Source organism: Lottia gigantea (genome assembly GCF_000327385.1).
Source record: "Lottia gigantea unplaced genomic scaffold LOTGIsca_5, whole genome shotgun sequence".
Classification (NCBI taxonomy): domain Eukaryota; kingdom Metazoa; phylum Mollusca; class Gastropoda; family Lottiidae; genus Lottia; species Lottia gigantea.
The window spans coordinates 1,412,452-1,425,871 of NW_008709715.1; the positions used below are offsets into that span (position 1 = coordinate 1,412,452).

The following is a 13,420-nucleotide window of genomic DNA, read 5'->3' on the forward strand; positions in this document are numbered from 1 at the left end:
TGGAATGGTCGAGGTGTGAAATGAAATGAAAGACATAATTTTTGCCTTTTACATTATCGGTCAGCAATGTTAATAAGTATTATCTCCCATGATATGACTTTCCTCTTATGCAATAAAACCGTCCTTCCTCGGGATAGACACGTAGTTTTTAAATGGCGACGAACATTGAGTTTGTGACAAAGTTGGCAGAACCATGACGGTGAACAGAACTTGATTTTTTCAGATCAAAATGGACAAGAGAGATATCATTGGTCAGATAGGAGAGTTCAGTTTTTACCAAAGAGTGATAGCCTTAACAATCCTCTTTGCCAAAATTCCAATGGCCTTTTCCATGATGATGATGGCATTTGGTGGTTCCATACCAGAATGGGCATGTGTTGAAAATGGTGTTATAAATTATAATTTAACTAATGTTTGTTCGGTAAATGGTAGTCAATGTAACAGAATATATTTAACGGAATGGAAAACTATTATTAATGAGGTAGGAGATCCTGGACAACTTCAAAGCTCTAAACTTCATAGGAGAGACGTCACAGAAGAGACTTTAGCAAGTCCCCCCCCCCCCCCCACCCCCTGGTAAGACTAATGTCTTGTAAGATCCAAAAGAGGAGCTGAAGTGCTCGTTTGATTGAAACCCCCCTCCACGTATTTGTTTACTAACGATCTAGATAACGTTTCCAAATAATAACGTATTTTGTCCATGGGATCATTCAAAGGTAGTTTTCTGTAGGCAGAATAAGACCAGACATGTGTGACTTAATCACAAACATATCGATATGACCTGGGCAGGTTACTCCAATGTAATAATGTATTTCAGTGGGATCTGGTATGTGAGAAAAGATGGATAGGATTTGCGATCACGTCAATACAGATGGCTGGGGTACTAATCGGTTCAATAATAACCGGATACAGTTCAGATACGTTTGGAAGAAAAACGTCATTTTTTGCATCTCAGCTTTGTCTTCTTGTCTTCAATACCATAACAATATTTTCAATATCATGGAAGATGTTTGCTGTCTTGAGATTCTTTATTGGCCTAGCCATCGGTGGAGTAACCACTGTTAGCTTTCCATTGGCTATGGAATTTGTTGGACCGAAATGGAGAGGTATTTTAGGAGCCATTCCAGCGTTTTCTGTTGGAGCAACTTTAATACCACTATTTTTATGGATGGTACCGGATTGGAAATATTTTCATGTGTTTAATTCTGTATTATGTGTTATTCCACTCATTGGATGGTTGTAAGTATTTGTATTCTGTAAATTATTCTACTACCGTAGACCTAAACCGGGGAAACAGAGGCAGTTCCTGTTTTCCGCCTGACGTCGATGATTCCTGAAGATATTGCCAAATTATGACGTCACTATTGGAAATAGCATTCATTACAGAATTTCAAGAACTTCAGAAATCGAACAAATATTCTTGTACATAATTAAAGGCCAGAAAAGAAATCAACTGCTCTCTCATCTGTACATGTCGAATTACGTTTTTTCTTTTTTTAGTTATGTGCCAGAGAGTATAAGATGGTTAACAGTATCAGGTAAAATAGAGGAAGCGGAAAAAATAATCCGACACATTGCCAAGAAAAATAATACTGTTCCACCAAATACTGGTATTCTGAAACTAATCTACGAAGAAGAAAAAGCCAACCGCGAGAAAAGAAAAGATTATTCTTATTTAGATCTTGTTAGAACCAAAGAAATGGCCAAACGAACAGCAATATGTTCTATTGCATGGTATGTAACTTCGAAATACATATTTCGTATATTCGGTTGCGAAATGCCTTCGTCCAACCACAATTTCTTAAACTGCACGGCGTTGCCGTCTTCATTAATTTGTGATTTGTATCGCCATAAGCGTGATGAGTCAGTACCACCAGGATATGTCTTTTTAAATATTTAATAAGTTATATTTAACAGCAGAAATATAGGTCTATAATTTTAACTTGGTGACCTAGATAGCCGTGCTTTTTATGGGAATTCTATTCTCATATCACCCTAAAACAGCAGAAAAAAATGTACAAAATCACCAATGTCCAATCACGAATTCTGTAGTCATGAAGTCTGTTTTGTTGAAATGACAAATTATTTTACAGGATGTCCCAGTCTGCAGCCTTTTACTGTATAGCTTTAGGTGTTCAGAATTTATCTGGTAATTTATTTCTTAACATGTTTTTATTAACTGTAGTTGAGATGCCCTCTCATTTGATTGTTTTATTCTCAGCTAATACGTAAGTATATATAAATACGCACATTTATCTCAATATGGACTGCTATTCATATTATTGCATAATCCACAAAATACAATCTTGATCTGGTTCAACATTAATCTCGAACTATAAGCCTTCGTCTGTCAGATTAGGGAATGCAGACAAAATATCATATTACGAGAAATAATAGACTACCAAAAATCCGGATTTCCATATCCCCGATTTTTTGCACAAATTCAAAAAGTTAGATACGAATAATTGTGAACAAAGCTGAATTTGAAGTTCAGATGATTTGATCTTTAGTTTGATGTTTAGTATAGGAAGAAGATGGGCTGTAGCAGGGTTTTATTATGCTGCTGGTGCACTCACATTAATTGCTGCTCTAGTTAGTGTTTATGGTAAATAAAATAAGTCATATAGAAGACTAAAATCTATACCGATTCTGGTACTATGTTAACGATTTCAGTCGCAAAAGGTTGGCAGGAGTATGTACAGGATATAGGCTATATGGTACAGTTTTAATCTTATTAAAATGCAGATCTGTTCCGTTTTCTAATCGTCATCAATGATCTGACCAAAATGTACAATGTTAAACAAAATTAAACCAATCAAATACACCTTCCATTCCATAAAATATTTACCTTTTATATGTCAGGAATTATGAAACGGTGTTTTCATTTTTAGCACAATTAATAATATTGACAACACACAAATAAAAGAACAAATTTGTCAGATCATAGATGGATTCAAATGTCTGATTTTGGACATTTTGTGTTCCTTAGTAAATACATTGCTCCAACAATGGATAAAATCTGAGTTATAAGATCTGTTCATTCAAAATGTTCATCTATATCATATATTGTATTAATGTATATAATGACAGGTGCAAGTGACTATAAAGGAAGTGTTATAAATGGATGTGCTATGGTAGCAAACCTTTGTGTTGGAACTAGCTGGACAGTTATGATGGTTTTTACAACTGAACAATATCCCACAGTAGTAAGGTATGTCAATTCTAAAATACCCAATTTTGTGAATAAAGTGGTTCCTCTTTCGATTTTTGAATGTTGATTATAACGCACAGCACACTATTCGCCACTCTATTCATATTCTATTCTATTCATTCTGAACCCTAGGCATAGATCAACCACCCGGTTGGAGATGCCCAGGATACTCCGTGTGCCTTATGCCAAATACCCTTGGTGAGGGAATAAATCACCATGGTGTCCAGATTGGAGAAAGACTATCCGTGCTTGTGATATGTTTCATACTTAAAGGTTTGAATGGATTATTGAACTTTGGCTATTTTAGGAATTTGGGATATGCTGCTAGTAACACTATGGCCAGAGTTGGTGCTATATTTTCTGCTCAATTAATATCATTAGTAAGTAATAACAATGGACTTCAGTTCATGCCTTATATAGTATTTATTTTTAGAAAGTGTTTATAAATGGAAGGCCTTATTGCCAGAAGAGCCTTTGGAAATGCTAGCATGAACATTCCTTGCCAACTATTTGTGATGAAGGTAGACGTTCTTGTCATTCTGCTTTTGTCTTTTTTGACAACGGATTATGGAAAGCGTAGGCCTAAGTATTTTGTGATGACTTGGCTGTATCCTTTTATAATCAATATAAAAAGCTTAATTTCAACTTCATGCAAATTTGTCACTATCGGGCCTGACTACAAACATAGGTCATAGGAACTGAGTGCATTATAACACTTATATTTGTATTGAAGCAAAACGACATAATCAGTAGCATAGACTAGTACTTTACATGTTAGATCAATGGTGGCTCTGCTATCGTGTCACAGTCTGCTAGCCTGGTGATCTCATTAATTTCGTATGATCAGCAATGGCACAAATATAATAACCAAAACTGCCAGAAAAAGGAGTATCATTTTTCGGGTCGAATGGATGGTATTTAAATGCCATCCGCACTACCGCCCCTACCTACCCATCGTTTCATTTTTTTTATCCATTATGTGATTCCATAATATTGACGTCACCAAAATTTCCGCCAAATTGAAAATGTTTCGCCAAATTGAAAACGTTTAGTTTCGTAATATGAAATCTGCGATCATTAAAATAAGCAAAACATATTTAAGCGCAAATTTATATTAGCAGTAGGGGCCGTACGGCGGTTGGCATTTAATACCTACCGGTTCAAATAGTTATTGATATTTTATATAATTGCAGGATGGTGTAGATATTTATTTACCCTATGCAGTAATAACAGTATTAATGGTAGTATCTGGGTGTCTTATTCTCTTATTAAAAGAAACAAAAGGAACAGTATTGGTTGACATTTTAGTTAATAACAAGAAAACAAAAAAATTCAAAAAGACCGACGAAGAAATGAAACTGCAACCATCTTGATTAATAAAGTTTATTTGTAATTTTTTATAGAACTATACTGTGTAGTGTCTACAAATAGCCTACTTCTTTTCATTTGTATTATTTTTTTTCTTTCGCCTATACAGATCCTTAGAGTTAGGGGTTTAGGTTTTTTTTTTCTTTTTTTGGATGCAGCCCCCAAAACAATGTTTCCGGGCAGTGGTTGGAAATATAGGCCTCTATAATGAAGCTAGGTTTTCTCAGGTCGATACTATCCGTTTGCCTCCCTCTGATATTTAGCTCTTTTATCAGCTTGAGCTACTCTTTTCTTATCTCTTGCTAACTCCTCTCATAATTATATATACAGGACAACTAAGAGCCCAATGAAAAGAATTCTTATATTCATTTATAACTAATGAATATTCCTTATATGATTTGTAGGCTGCATTTATCAGATTCCGTTCCACCCCCATTTTGAAATATGCTGGTCAAGATGGCCTTCATTGTCCAGATGCGCAAGTTAAAACAAAATTTTCAGAGCAACGTAATCAAAGACTGCAGAGTAGAATTGTCATGATATGAAGTTGAAGGGCCTCTTGGAACATGTTACGCTCATTTCTGAAAGGGACTGCTGCCAACCACCTATAGAATGTCACAGTATATGAGGTAACCCTGTTATAAGAAAAAAAGCATGAGTATAATGCAAGTTTATTCAAATATGGAAATATAGTATGCATGGAAACAAGAAATCAACTTGAGCACAATTACACACATATACAAAATGAAATATTATAATAATTGATAATTTGAAAATTAATAATAACTGCAGTGCCTTTCACTTTAAACACAGATCTTTATAATTACTGTGAAACATTTATTTTGAGACAATTTTTGTAAGTGTATTATTACAACTAAGAGCTGATTAAAATGCAATTATGATTGATTCCTTCGTGTTTTTTGTGAACTCTATATATCATTCATGATCTGACAAAATGGTATGGAACACATACCGTTAAGAGATTTTCATTGGTTACATTTACTTGTTAATTATGGACGCCACTTCAACGCCAATTTCGATTGAACATCAATTAAGAAGAGTTTCATCAGATAATCGACGGCGAGTTGTAGAAATTCTCATAAAATCACGAAAAATATCTCGATTGTATTTATATCAGGTAAACTCTTAAACATATATCATGGAAAACCCATACATAACCAATTGTAATCATTAATCTAGCAGTTGGACTTCTGGATCTATTTTGTAATAGACTACCATTTCAACCCATAAGAAATGGGATTTTACACTCCAAACTTTTGACACTGGCTTCAAGTCCTTTCTTTATAATATAAAATAAACTGGGATTCTCCTTTTGAGCTTTCAAACGTATTGAAACCTTAACCACAAGCATAAACAAAACACATTCAACACCACACCTCTATAAGCATCCAAAATCACCCAAAAACACAAGCTTTGACAATGTCAAACAATGACACTTGGAATTATTGTATCCCTGTATATATTATAAAATACCCACAATGGAATGCTTCAAACTTCTCCCGCCAACTCATCAATACTGCAAAATATATACATTTCTTTACAAGTCATTTTCGTTGCTGTCAAACAATGTTTTTGATGGAAGATGAACAATAAATAATTAGTATGTAAAATGAATGAACCTCAAGGAAAATTCAATTTTTTGAAAACTCATATTTTACAAAGAATTGCTGTAATTTTCCAGTCAGTGACTTTCGTCATAAAGTTTAGAACTCAATATGTCAGATACCTGCTCTAAAATACACATCTATACTCAAAGAGTAAATATTCACCTAGCTAAAATGGAATCATTGGAATAATTTTGTTAAATGTACTAAAGATGGAATTAAATTGTATTTTCTTTAGTCTAATATTAATCATCTTGAGTTTGAGAAATGTTTGTAGAATATCATGTAAAAGTGCTAGATGAACTATATATTATGATGATGATGATGATGATTAATGATGAACAATGAAAATGAGATGAAGATTATATATCTGATAATTATATTACAAGTTCTTTTAACTGATCAACAGTTTAGTTTTTTTCTTTCCACCAGGAAATGTTCTTTAGCACTATATATTGTTCACTTTATTTTTTTGTCAAGTTTTGTTGGTTTTTTCAGCTGAGTTTTGAAATATAATCAAATGTTGAAAAGAATTATTGTCCAATTGTGACTTACAAATTTTGATCCACATGTGAATTTTTCTTTTGGCTATGTCCTGATTCAAATCCAGATAGCAATGTCTTGAAGAAGAGTCACAATAAAGAAGTTTCCTTCTACCAAGGATCTGGAAAATTCTATGAAAGCTATTCGAAGTCATATTTTATTCTTTAAAAAAGTCTCAGAATTCTTCAGTACTCTTCCACATTGTCAGTGAATTAAAACAAATATGAAGTGCCTAAATTTCAATAAATGACTTGGTTCTTTCCTCTTGTTTCGATTATAATGGATTGAACTGACATTATCATCAAGTACCCGTATTCTACATCTGGTCAACTTCCACACAGAGGAACTGACACAGAAATCACTCAAAACCATCATAACAAAAAGAGAGAATAACTAAAAAGTGAATAAAGCAGCATAATTTATGTTTGTACATGAACACTTAAAATATCTCTTCACCCCACTATCTTACATACTGATAATTTGAAGCAATTCTTGACCATTTTCAGTAAAAATATGACATTATTTGCAAAAATTTCAGTCATAAAAGCATTTATTTGCACCATATGAGCAAGGTTTGAACAACATTTACTTGTCAATAATGAAGTTTTTCTTTTTTGTTGACTATTTTTATATTTTTCTTCAGCTTTAAGCCATTAACTTTTTTTTTTCAAATTTTTCTGAGATATTTTTTTTGTAACAAATATAAATCATTAGAGAAATTTGAATAAATAATTTGCAAAGAACTAAAACAACCAAGATAAATCATCTTAGCATAAATCATAACACAAACAAATCTTTAAAACAAACAAACAAATCATGTACAAAATAAATTTGCTGCCATAAAAAATAAATAGATTTAGTTATTCAGTACTAATAAACTAAACAATAATAATAATACTATATAATACACTTTTTTCATTATTTGATATCATTTTTCACCAAACAGATTTTTTGATTTCTGAAAAAAAAAAATTCTGGTTTCATAAACAGACTAAACACTATTTTCTGGTTCTTATGGCTACTTTTTTGCATCATTGTAATTTTTTGGTCTGCCATCTGTAGTTACAGCAAATTCAGAATAAGGTTTAACCCGAAAAAATATGGAAATGGATATCAATAATTTTTTTCAAAATAACAGTAATCACAGAATGGAAATAAGTCATAATAAAATATGATAAAATTTGAATGTGAAAAAACAGAACTCTATAAACTAGGGTTTAAAACTTCTTTAAAAATCTGTTGGTGAAATGATAACAAAAGTAATATTGTCTCAACCGGTATCTTGTCAAAACTGCACTGCAGTATAAAATAAAATAATAGTCTATATTACTATGATTACTATAATTCACTCACACTAAGCTTTGTGTAAAATCAAACATATACTGAATTGAAGATATTAATATAATTTAACATAATGATAGTACAAATCAAAGTTTAACAAAGACAGAAATTTAAATCAACTGGTTCTTTTGAAGATTACAGATGATATATTTTTATCGCTTTTGATGATTCTATAAATCATTTTAACTTAAAATTTCACATCAAAGCACAAAGTCAAATATAAAAACATGTCCTATCTGTTACAAAAATAAAGTAAAAAGAAACAGAGAATAAAATGACTTCAGTGAAAAACACGGCTTGAGAATGATTCAAAGGCACAGTTGAGATAATGAAAACAATCCAGTAGCTGTAGTGATATTGTTGAAATGATATAGACAATGCTAATATACAACATGATATTCCTAGACAAATATTTCTTACAGCTCTTTATAATCTGATATCTCAAAATTCAGATCAATATAACAAATTTTCAGATAGAAATGTTTATTTGATGTGCTCACATCATTAGTGAAAACTTCTGAAATTGCTGACCCTTGAAAGTCATGTGAAATCAAAGAAAACCACATTGAATTCTTCTGTAATTGTTTCAAATTGTGTTGCATCAGCAAGTTTGTCTAGGATATGAAATTGAAGAAATAAGATTATGATGAATAAAGTAATTATAAGCATTATATAATACAATTTAACAACCATACTGCAAAACAATCAATTATATCTTCCATACTACAACATCATCACATTCTATATCAATATCATCCAATATTAGGATGAACCTTAGTTATATCTTAAAGTTGTCCATTGTAATGCCAAGCCCTGTTCAATGTTGAATTTTTTCTATTACGTACCAGTCAGTACTCTAAACAACAATTGATTTACCGAGTAGTATATATTGCAATAGGACAGTCAAGTTTCCTGTAAACTACTTTCGAAATCTGAGAACAATGTTTACATAGAATGGGTTTGACATTCCAATAAACAGATCCAAGTTGAAATTATAATTTATAGTGTAAATTGCTATTATATAAAGACTTTTGTAAATTAACTTCACTTAAGGCTAAAGCCTTATACAGAAATATTTGAAACTACCTCTAATAAAATTAACCAACAACAATTCAGAGATTTTGTGGAACTGCAGATATAAATCCTTAGCTGGATACGAAATTGAAGATACACAGTAAGCTTTAGTAAATTTTAGATTTCTGTACAGAGACAGCTACACTTTTCTAGTACAGGGTTACAGGATTAGTTTGTCAGTTTTATAAATAACAACTATTTAGTCCAGTCTAAAAGAAACAGTTTAGAGTTCAGATAACTTAATTTCTGTACGTGTATGGTACAGAATAATACGGATCAGGAGTCTGTCACGAAACCGACATTCTTTCTGAAAGAGACATCATCGGTTCTGTCTTGACTATCACACCTTCGTGAGAAGCTGTACTCACTATTATTGGAGGGGGCAATACTCGAATATCATGTATTGTGGCATAGCGATCTAAAGCCTGACACTTGGAACGTAAAGCAGTCAGTTCCATTTTCACTACATCGTTTTCTCTCTGTAATCTGTCAACTTCATCTTTTAACTTGTCTTTTTCACCTTCCAATATCTCTTTTTGTGAAAGACGCTTTTCTCTACAATTGGCTGCATATCCTCGATTCTTTAAGGTTCGCCTTCGTTGTTTGAGTTTAACAACTTGATCTCGAGTCAGGCCCTTCAGCAGCCTGTTTAACTCTTTCACCGTCAAATTGATGAGTTCATCGTCTGAGATACGGTGACCTTCTTCTGGGTTTAACTTCCCTTCCCTTTTTAGTTGTGTCAAGAAAATCTGCAATGACAAAAAAAGAATCATTTAAAGCAAATCTTTGGTGGTATATGTTCAATGATACCTTTCAGACATAACATTTATTACATACTGCCTAGACTACACTCTTAAAGTTCCTGCCATATTTTCAAGCTAATGGGTGGATTTCACGCTGATCATTGAAATATGTCTTTTACAAACATATTTACATTTAATTCTAATTCATATAAATATTTGATAGTTAAGATTGCAAAATTCCTTCTTTCTTCATAAAATCATTACTATTTGATATCTGACATGGAACTTTGTTCAAGAACTGCTATTTTGAAAAACAAGGAAATAAAAACCAGAAGTTAATTGTGGTAATACATAAGAAAAGCAAGTTATCTCCCTTGGCTGACATGACCAGACAAAATTAACCTAGATATTTATTTTTAGTAGCTTACTATGTAAACTATTTTATCTCAAATATTAAGAACTTTGATCATATCTATTATCAAACATAGTCAAGAATCAACTAGAACAGGACTGAGTTCAGTAGAAATTCCAATTCAGCAATATGTCAATGTATTATCTATGTCAATTGTAGATCAAGACCTTCAGATCTCTGTTTGTTTACTTCTTTCCTTTGTTATTCAGGTTAATTTATTCATGACGTAAAGGTTAATATTGTTATTCAACTCTTCTACACAGCTTTCATAACACAAAGAAAAACATCTTTCAACCCTGCCATTCATTATCAAGTACATTTTGCCATTTTTCATTTTAAGATAGTCATTTTCCATACTTTGAACTAAAGCTATAAAAATTTCCGTAATCAGAGAAATTCCTATTAAAGCTGTATTGGCCTTCAGGTGATAAAATATCACAATGAAAACTGCTGATATGGCAATAAATTGGGTCAAGAGGTAGCTTCTCTTTATCCTCATGTTGGGTCACATGCTCATTATAATAAAGCCCTTTGTTATAAAGTGTGTCAGTATGATTAACAAAGAAACTGCTGCTACATCAGAAAACTAATGAGAAAAATTGTTAAAATGCAAATCATTGTGTATGATTAATTAGAAATAGGATACCATAACCAGGATACAAATTTGGGAGTGACTGAAAATTTTCCATACATTTACTAAATACTTATGTGAATTACATCTTGATAAAAATAGATTTATTTCACATGATAACATTCATATTTCATCAGCCATTTTATTTTAATGACAACTGAATTTCAAAATATTAGATATTTCAAAATAAAATAATTTAAGTTAACATTTGTTTTTAAAGTTTCCTTTCATTTGATCATTGTTAATTTATTTCATTTTTTTCATGTGAAGGTGAAAAAATGTCTGCATTGAACTTGACAATTTGAAATGTGAAAATGACTGTGACCAATCCTTGAGATTAAATCAAAAGAGACTGATTTACCTTTATGATTAAATCTATCAAATTAAATATTTTGCGATCAGACTACCATGCAATTATTGTTATAAGGTCATAAATGTTATCTGTCTTTGAACTTCCCTGATTTATTAAGTGGTTTGAATATATTCTACAAAGCAGTACACTTAAAATGACTTTGAATGACACTTTCAGGAATTCCATATACTTTTATCAACACAAAGTCACTCTAACATTTAACAGTTTCGGTATAATATTATGATATTATGAAGAGCTCTGATATTCCGATTTTCATTAAAATTTCAATAGAGATGTCAGTGAACTTATTGAACAGGGGTGATTGAAAGAACTGTAGCAATGTCCTGTTAATTAAAAACAAATGGATATGTCTGTGTATTTCATTCTGAAACCAATCAATAAATATTCCTATTTAACCTAATAGAGAAAAGTCAGGAAAAATTTCTGCTTATGATCACAGAAAACATTTACCAATTGTTTCTAAACTCTATAATTTAATTATAGAACTTCAAAGAGAGTTCCAGGATCAAAGATAAATTCCAGACTAAAAATCATCAAAAATTGATGGCAAATCAAAATTTGATGGAAAAATGTCTGTAATCATCTGGCTTGATCATAATAATAGAAACAACTAAATAAACAAAATAAATGGTGGCTGAGCATTTAAAATAGCAAACTTTTAACCAAATTATAAACAAGTTATTTAATAACTAAAAATTCATTGAGTGGTTGATTTGAGTTTAGAATATATGTAAATAGTCTTCAAAAGATCTACAAATGAACGAAAATCACATAATTTCTTCAAACGATTCTCTTTTTCTATTAATTTAGATGTCTATTCTAAATGGCAGTGTCTCAAGAAAAGACGACTTGTCTTTTTAACTTTCAATCGTGGATTATTCTGGACACACATGGATTTAAAGGCTAAAATTTTGACAGTGACAGTTTTACTGATTGGCAAAGTTAAAAAATTCCTGTTTGTGCCAAGAGTAAATTGTTGCTGGGGCTCGAATATTGTGTTCAGCGTGACCCCTCCCCAATGAAAATTTGAACTCATTTCTTAACATTTTGAGCCCTTTTGAGCTACCAAAATCTCTATAAAAATCTTCATCTCTTTGATTTTGTACAAAGACACTGCAAATTGATCTCTGATGAACTGAAGAAGGTTTAGCTGGGGCTTTTTTCTCATTTGATGGGGCCAAGCCCCCTTTGGACCCAACCCCAATGAGGGGGTTGGACTAAGGTATTATTGGTAAAAAAATGTCCCTTTAAAACACTTTCTGTAGGACATACACCCATCAAAAAATATCTTGTACAGGTACAGAATAATTATGTATTTTTTTGTTAAGAATAAATATGTATTTTCATGCAAATAAAGTGCTGATTGGGGCATGTTACAAAATCATAAATATTTAGGCTTTTCAGCTATAAAAAATATACTTTTGGCATTATCTTGAATGTCAAATTTATGATAGGAATGTAACCATAGGCAAAAGGGCCTTCAAAGGCCAATAATTCAATTTTCTTTATCTACAGATAAAACATACAGTAAATATATGTTAAAGCTATATAAATAGTCCTATATTATAATGACAGCAAATCATTGAAAAGTTCATCTTCAATATAAAAATAATCGTTGTTATTGTACTCAATAACATTTCTTCATCATCTAATTAACTCAAGAACCTTGTTGTCATTAGGTACAATCATTTAATCGGTTCAGAGTCTGAATAGAAAACTGTACCTGAAAACATCAGCTAGGAATGCTGAATATAATATAATCAATGGATGTAATGAGGGCATTCAGTGAGTCAATTAACAAATCTATTTAATTTCTTTTTATTGTGTAACTATGAAAATTACACTGAACAACTCAATGTTCACCTAAAAATAATCAAATAATATCTAACTGATCTTTCTAAAAATTTCTGTTGGGCGTTTATTTGACAATGGCCTTTGTTATCATCAAACTTTGAAATGAGGTGAGGTAGTCAGATCTAAAAATAGGTTACCTGCCCTTGCTTTTATTATTGGGTCATTGCGACTAAATATTTTGTAAACAAAGCCAAATACACATTTTAAATCAGTTTTTGGTTCTTGCCATTCATCATTTTAGTCAG

General features: G+C 31.7%; 2 protein-coding genes across 2 annotated transcripts; one reads left to right on the top strand and one right to left on the bottom strand.

Annotated features, from left to right (window-relative positions):
- Positions 1–808: 808 nt before the first annotated feature.
- LOTGIDRAFT_106406 (hypothetical protein) lies at positions 809–3,657 on the top strand (the record flags this gene model as incomplete). The annotated part of the gene is made up of 6 exons (XM_009061800.1): positions 809–1,239; positions 1,501–1,738; positions 2,104–2,228; positions 2,523–2,605; positions 3,109–3,211; positions 3,519–3,657. Coding segments are annotated over 6 exons (1,119 nt in total), but the record flags the coding sequence as incomplete, so codon positions are not given.
- A 5,912-nt stretch (positions 3,658–9,569) lies between these two features.
- LOTGIDRAFT_78291 (hypothetical protein) lies at positions 9,570–9,869 on the bottom strand (the record flags this gene model as incomplete). Its single annotated transcript, XM_009061701.1, has 1 exon — positions 9,570–9,869. A coding segment is annotated over one exon (300 nt), but the record flags the coding sequence as incomplete, so codon positions are not given.
- Positions 9,870–13,420: the final 3,551 nt, after the last annotated feature.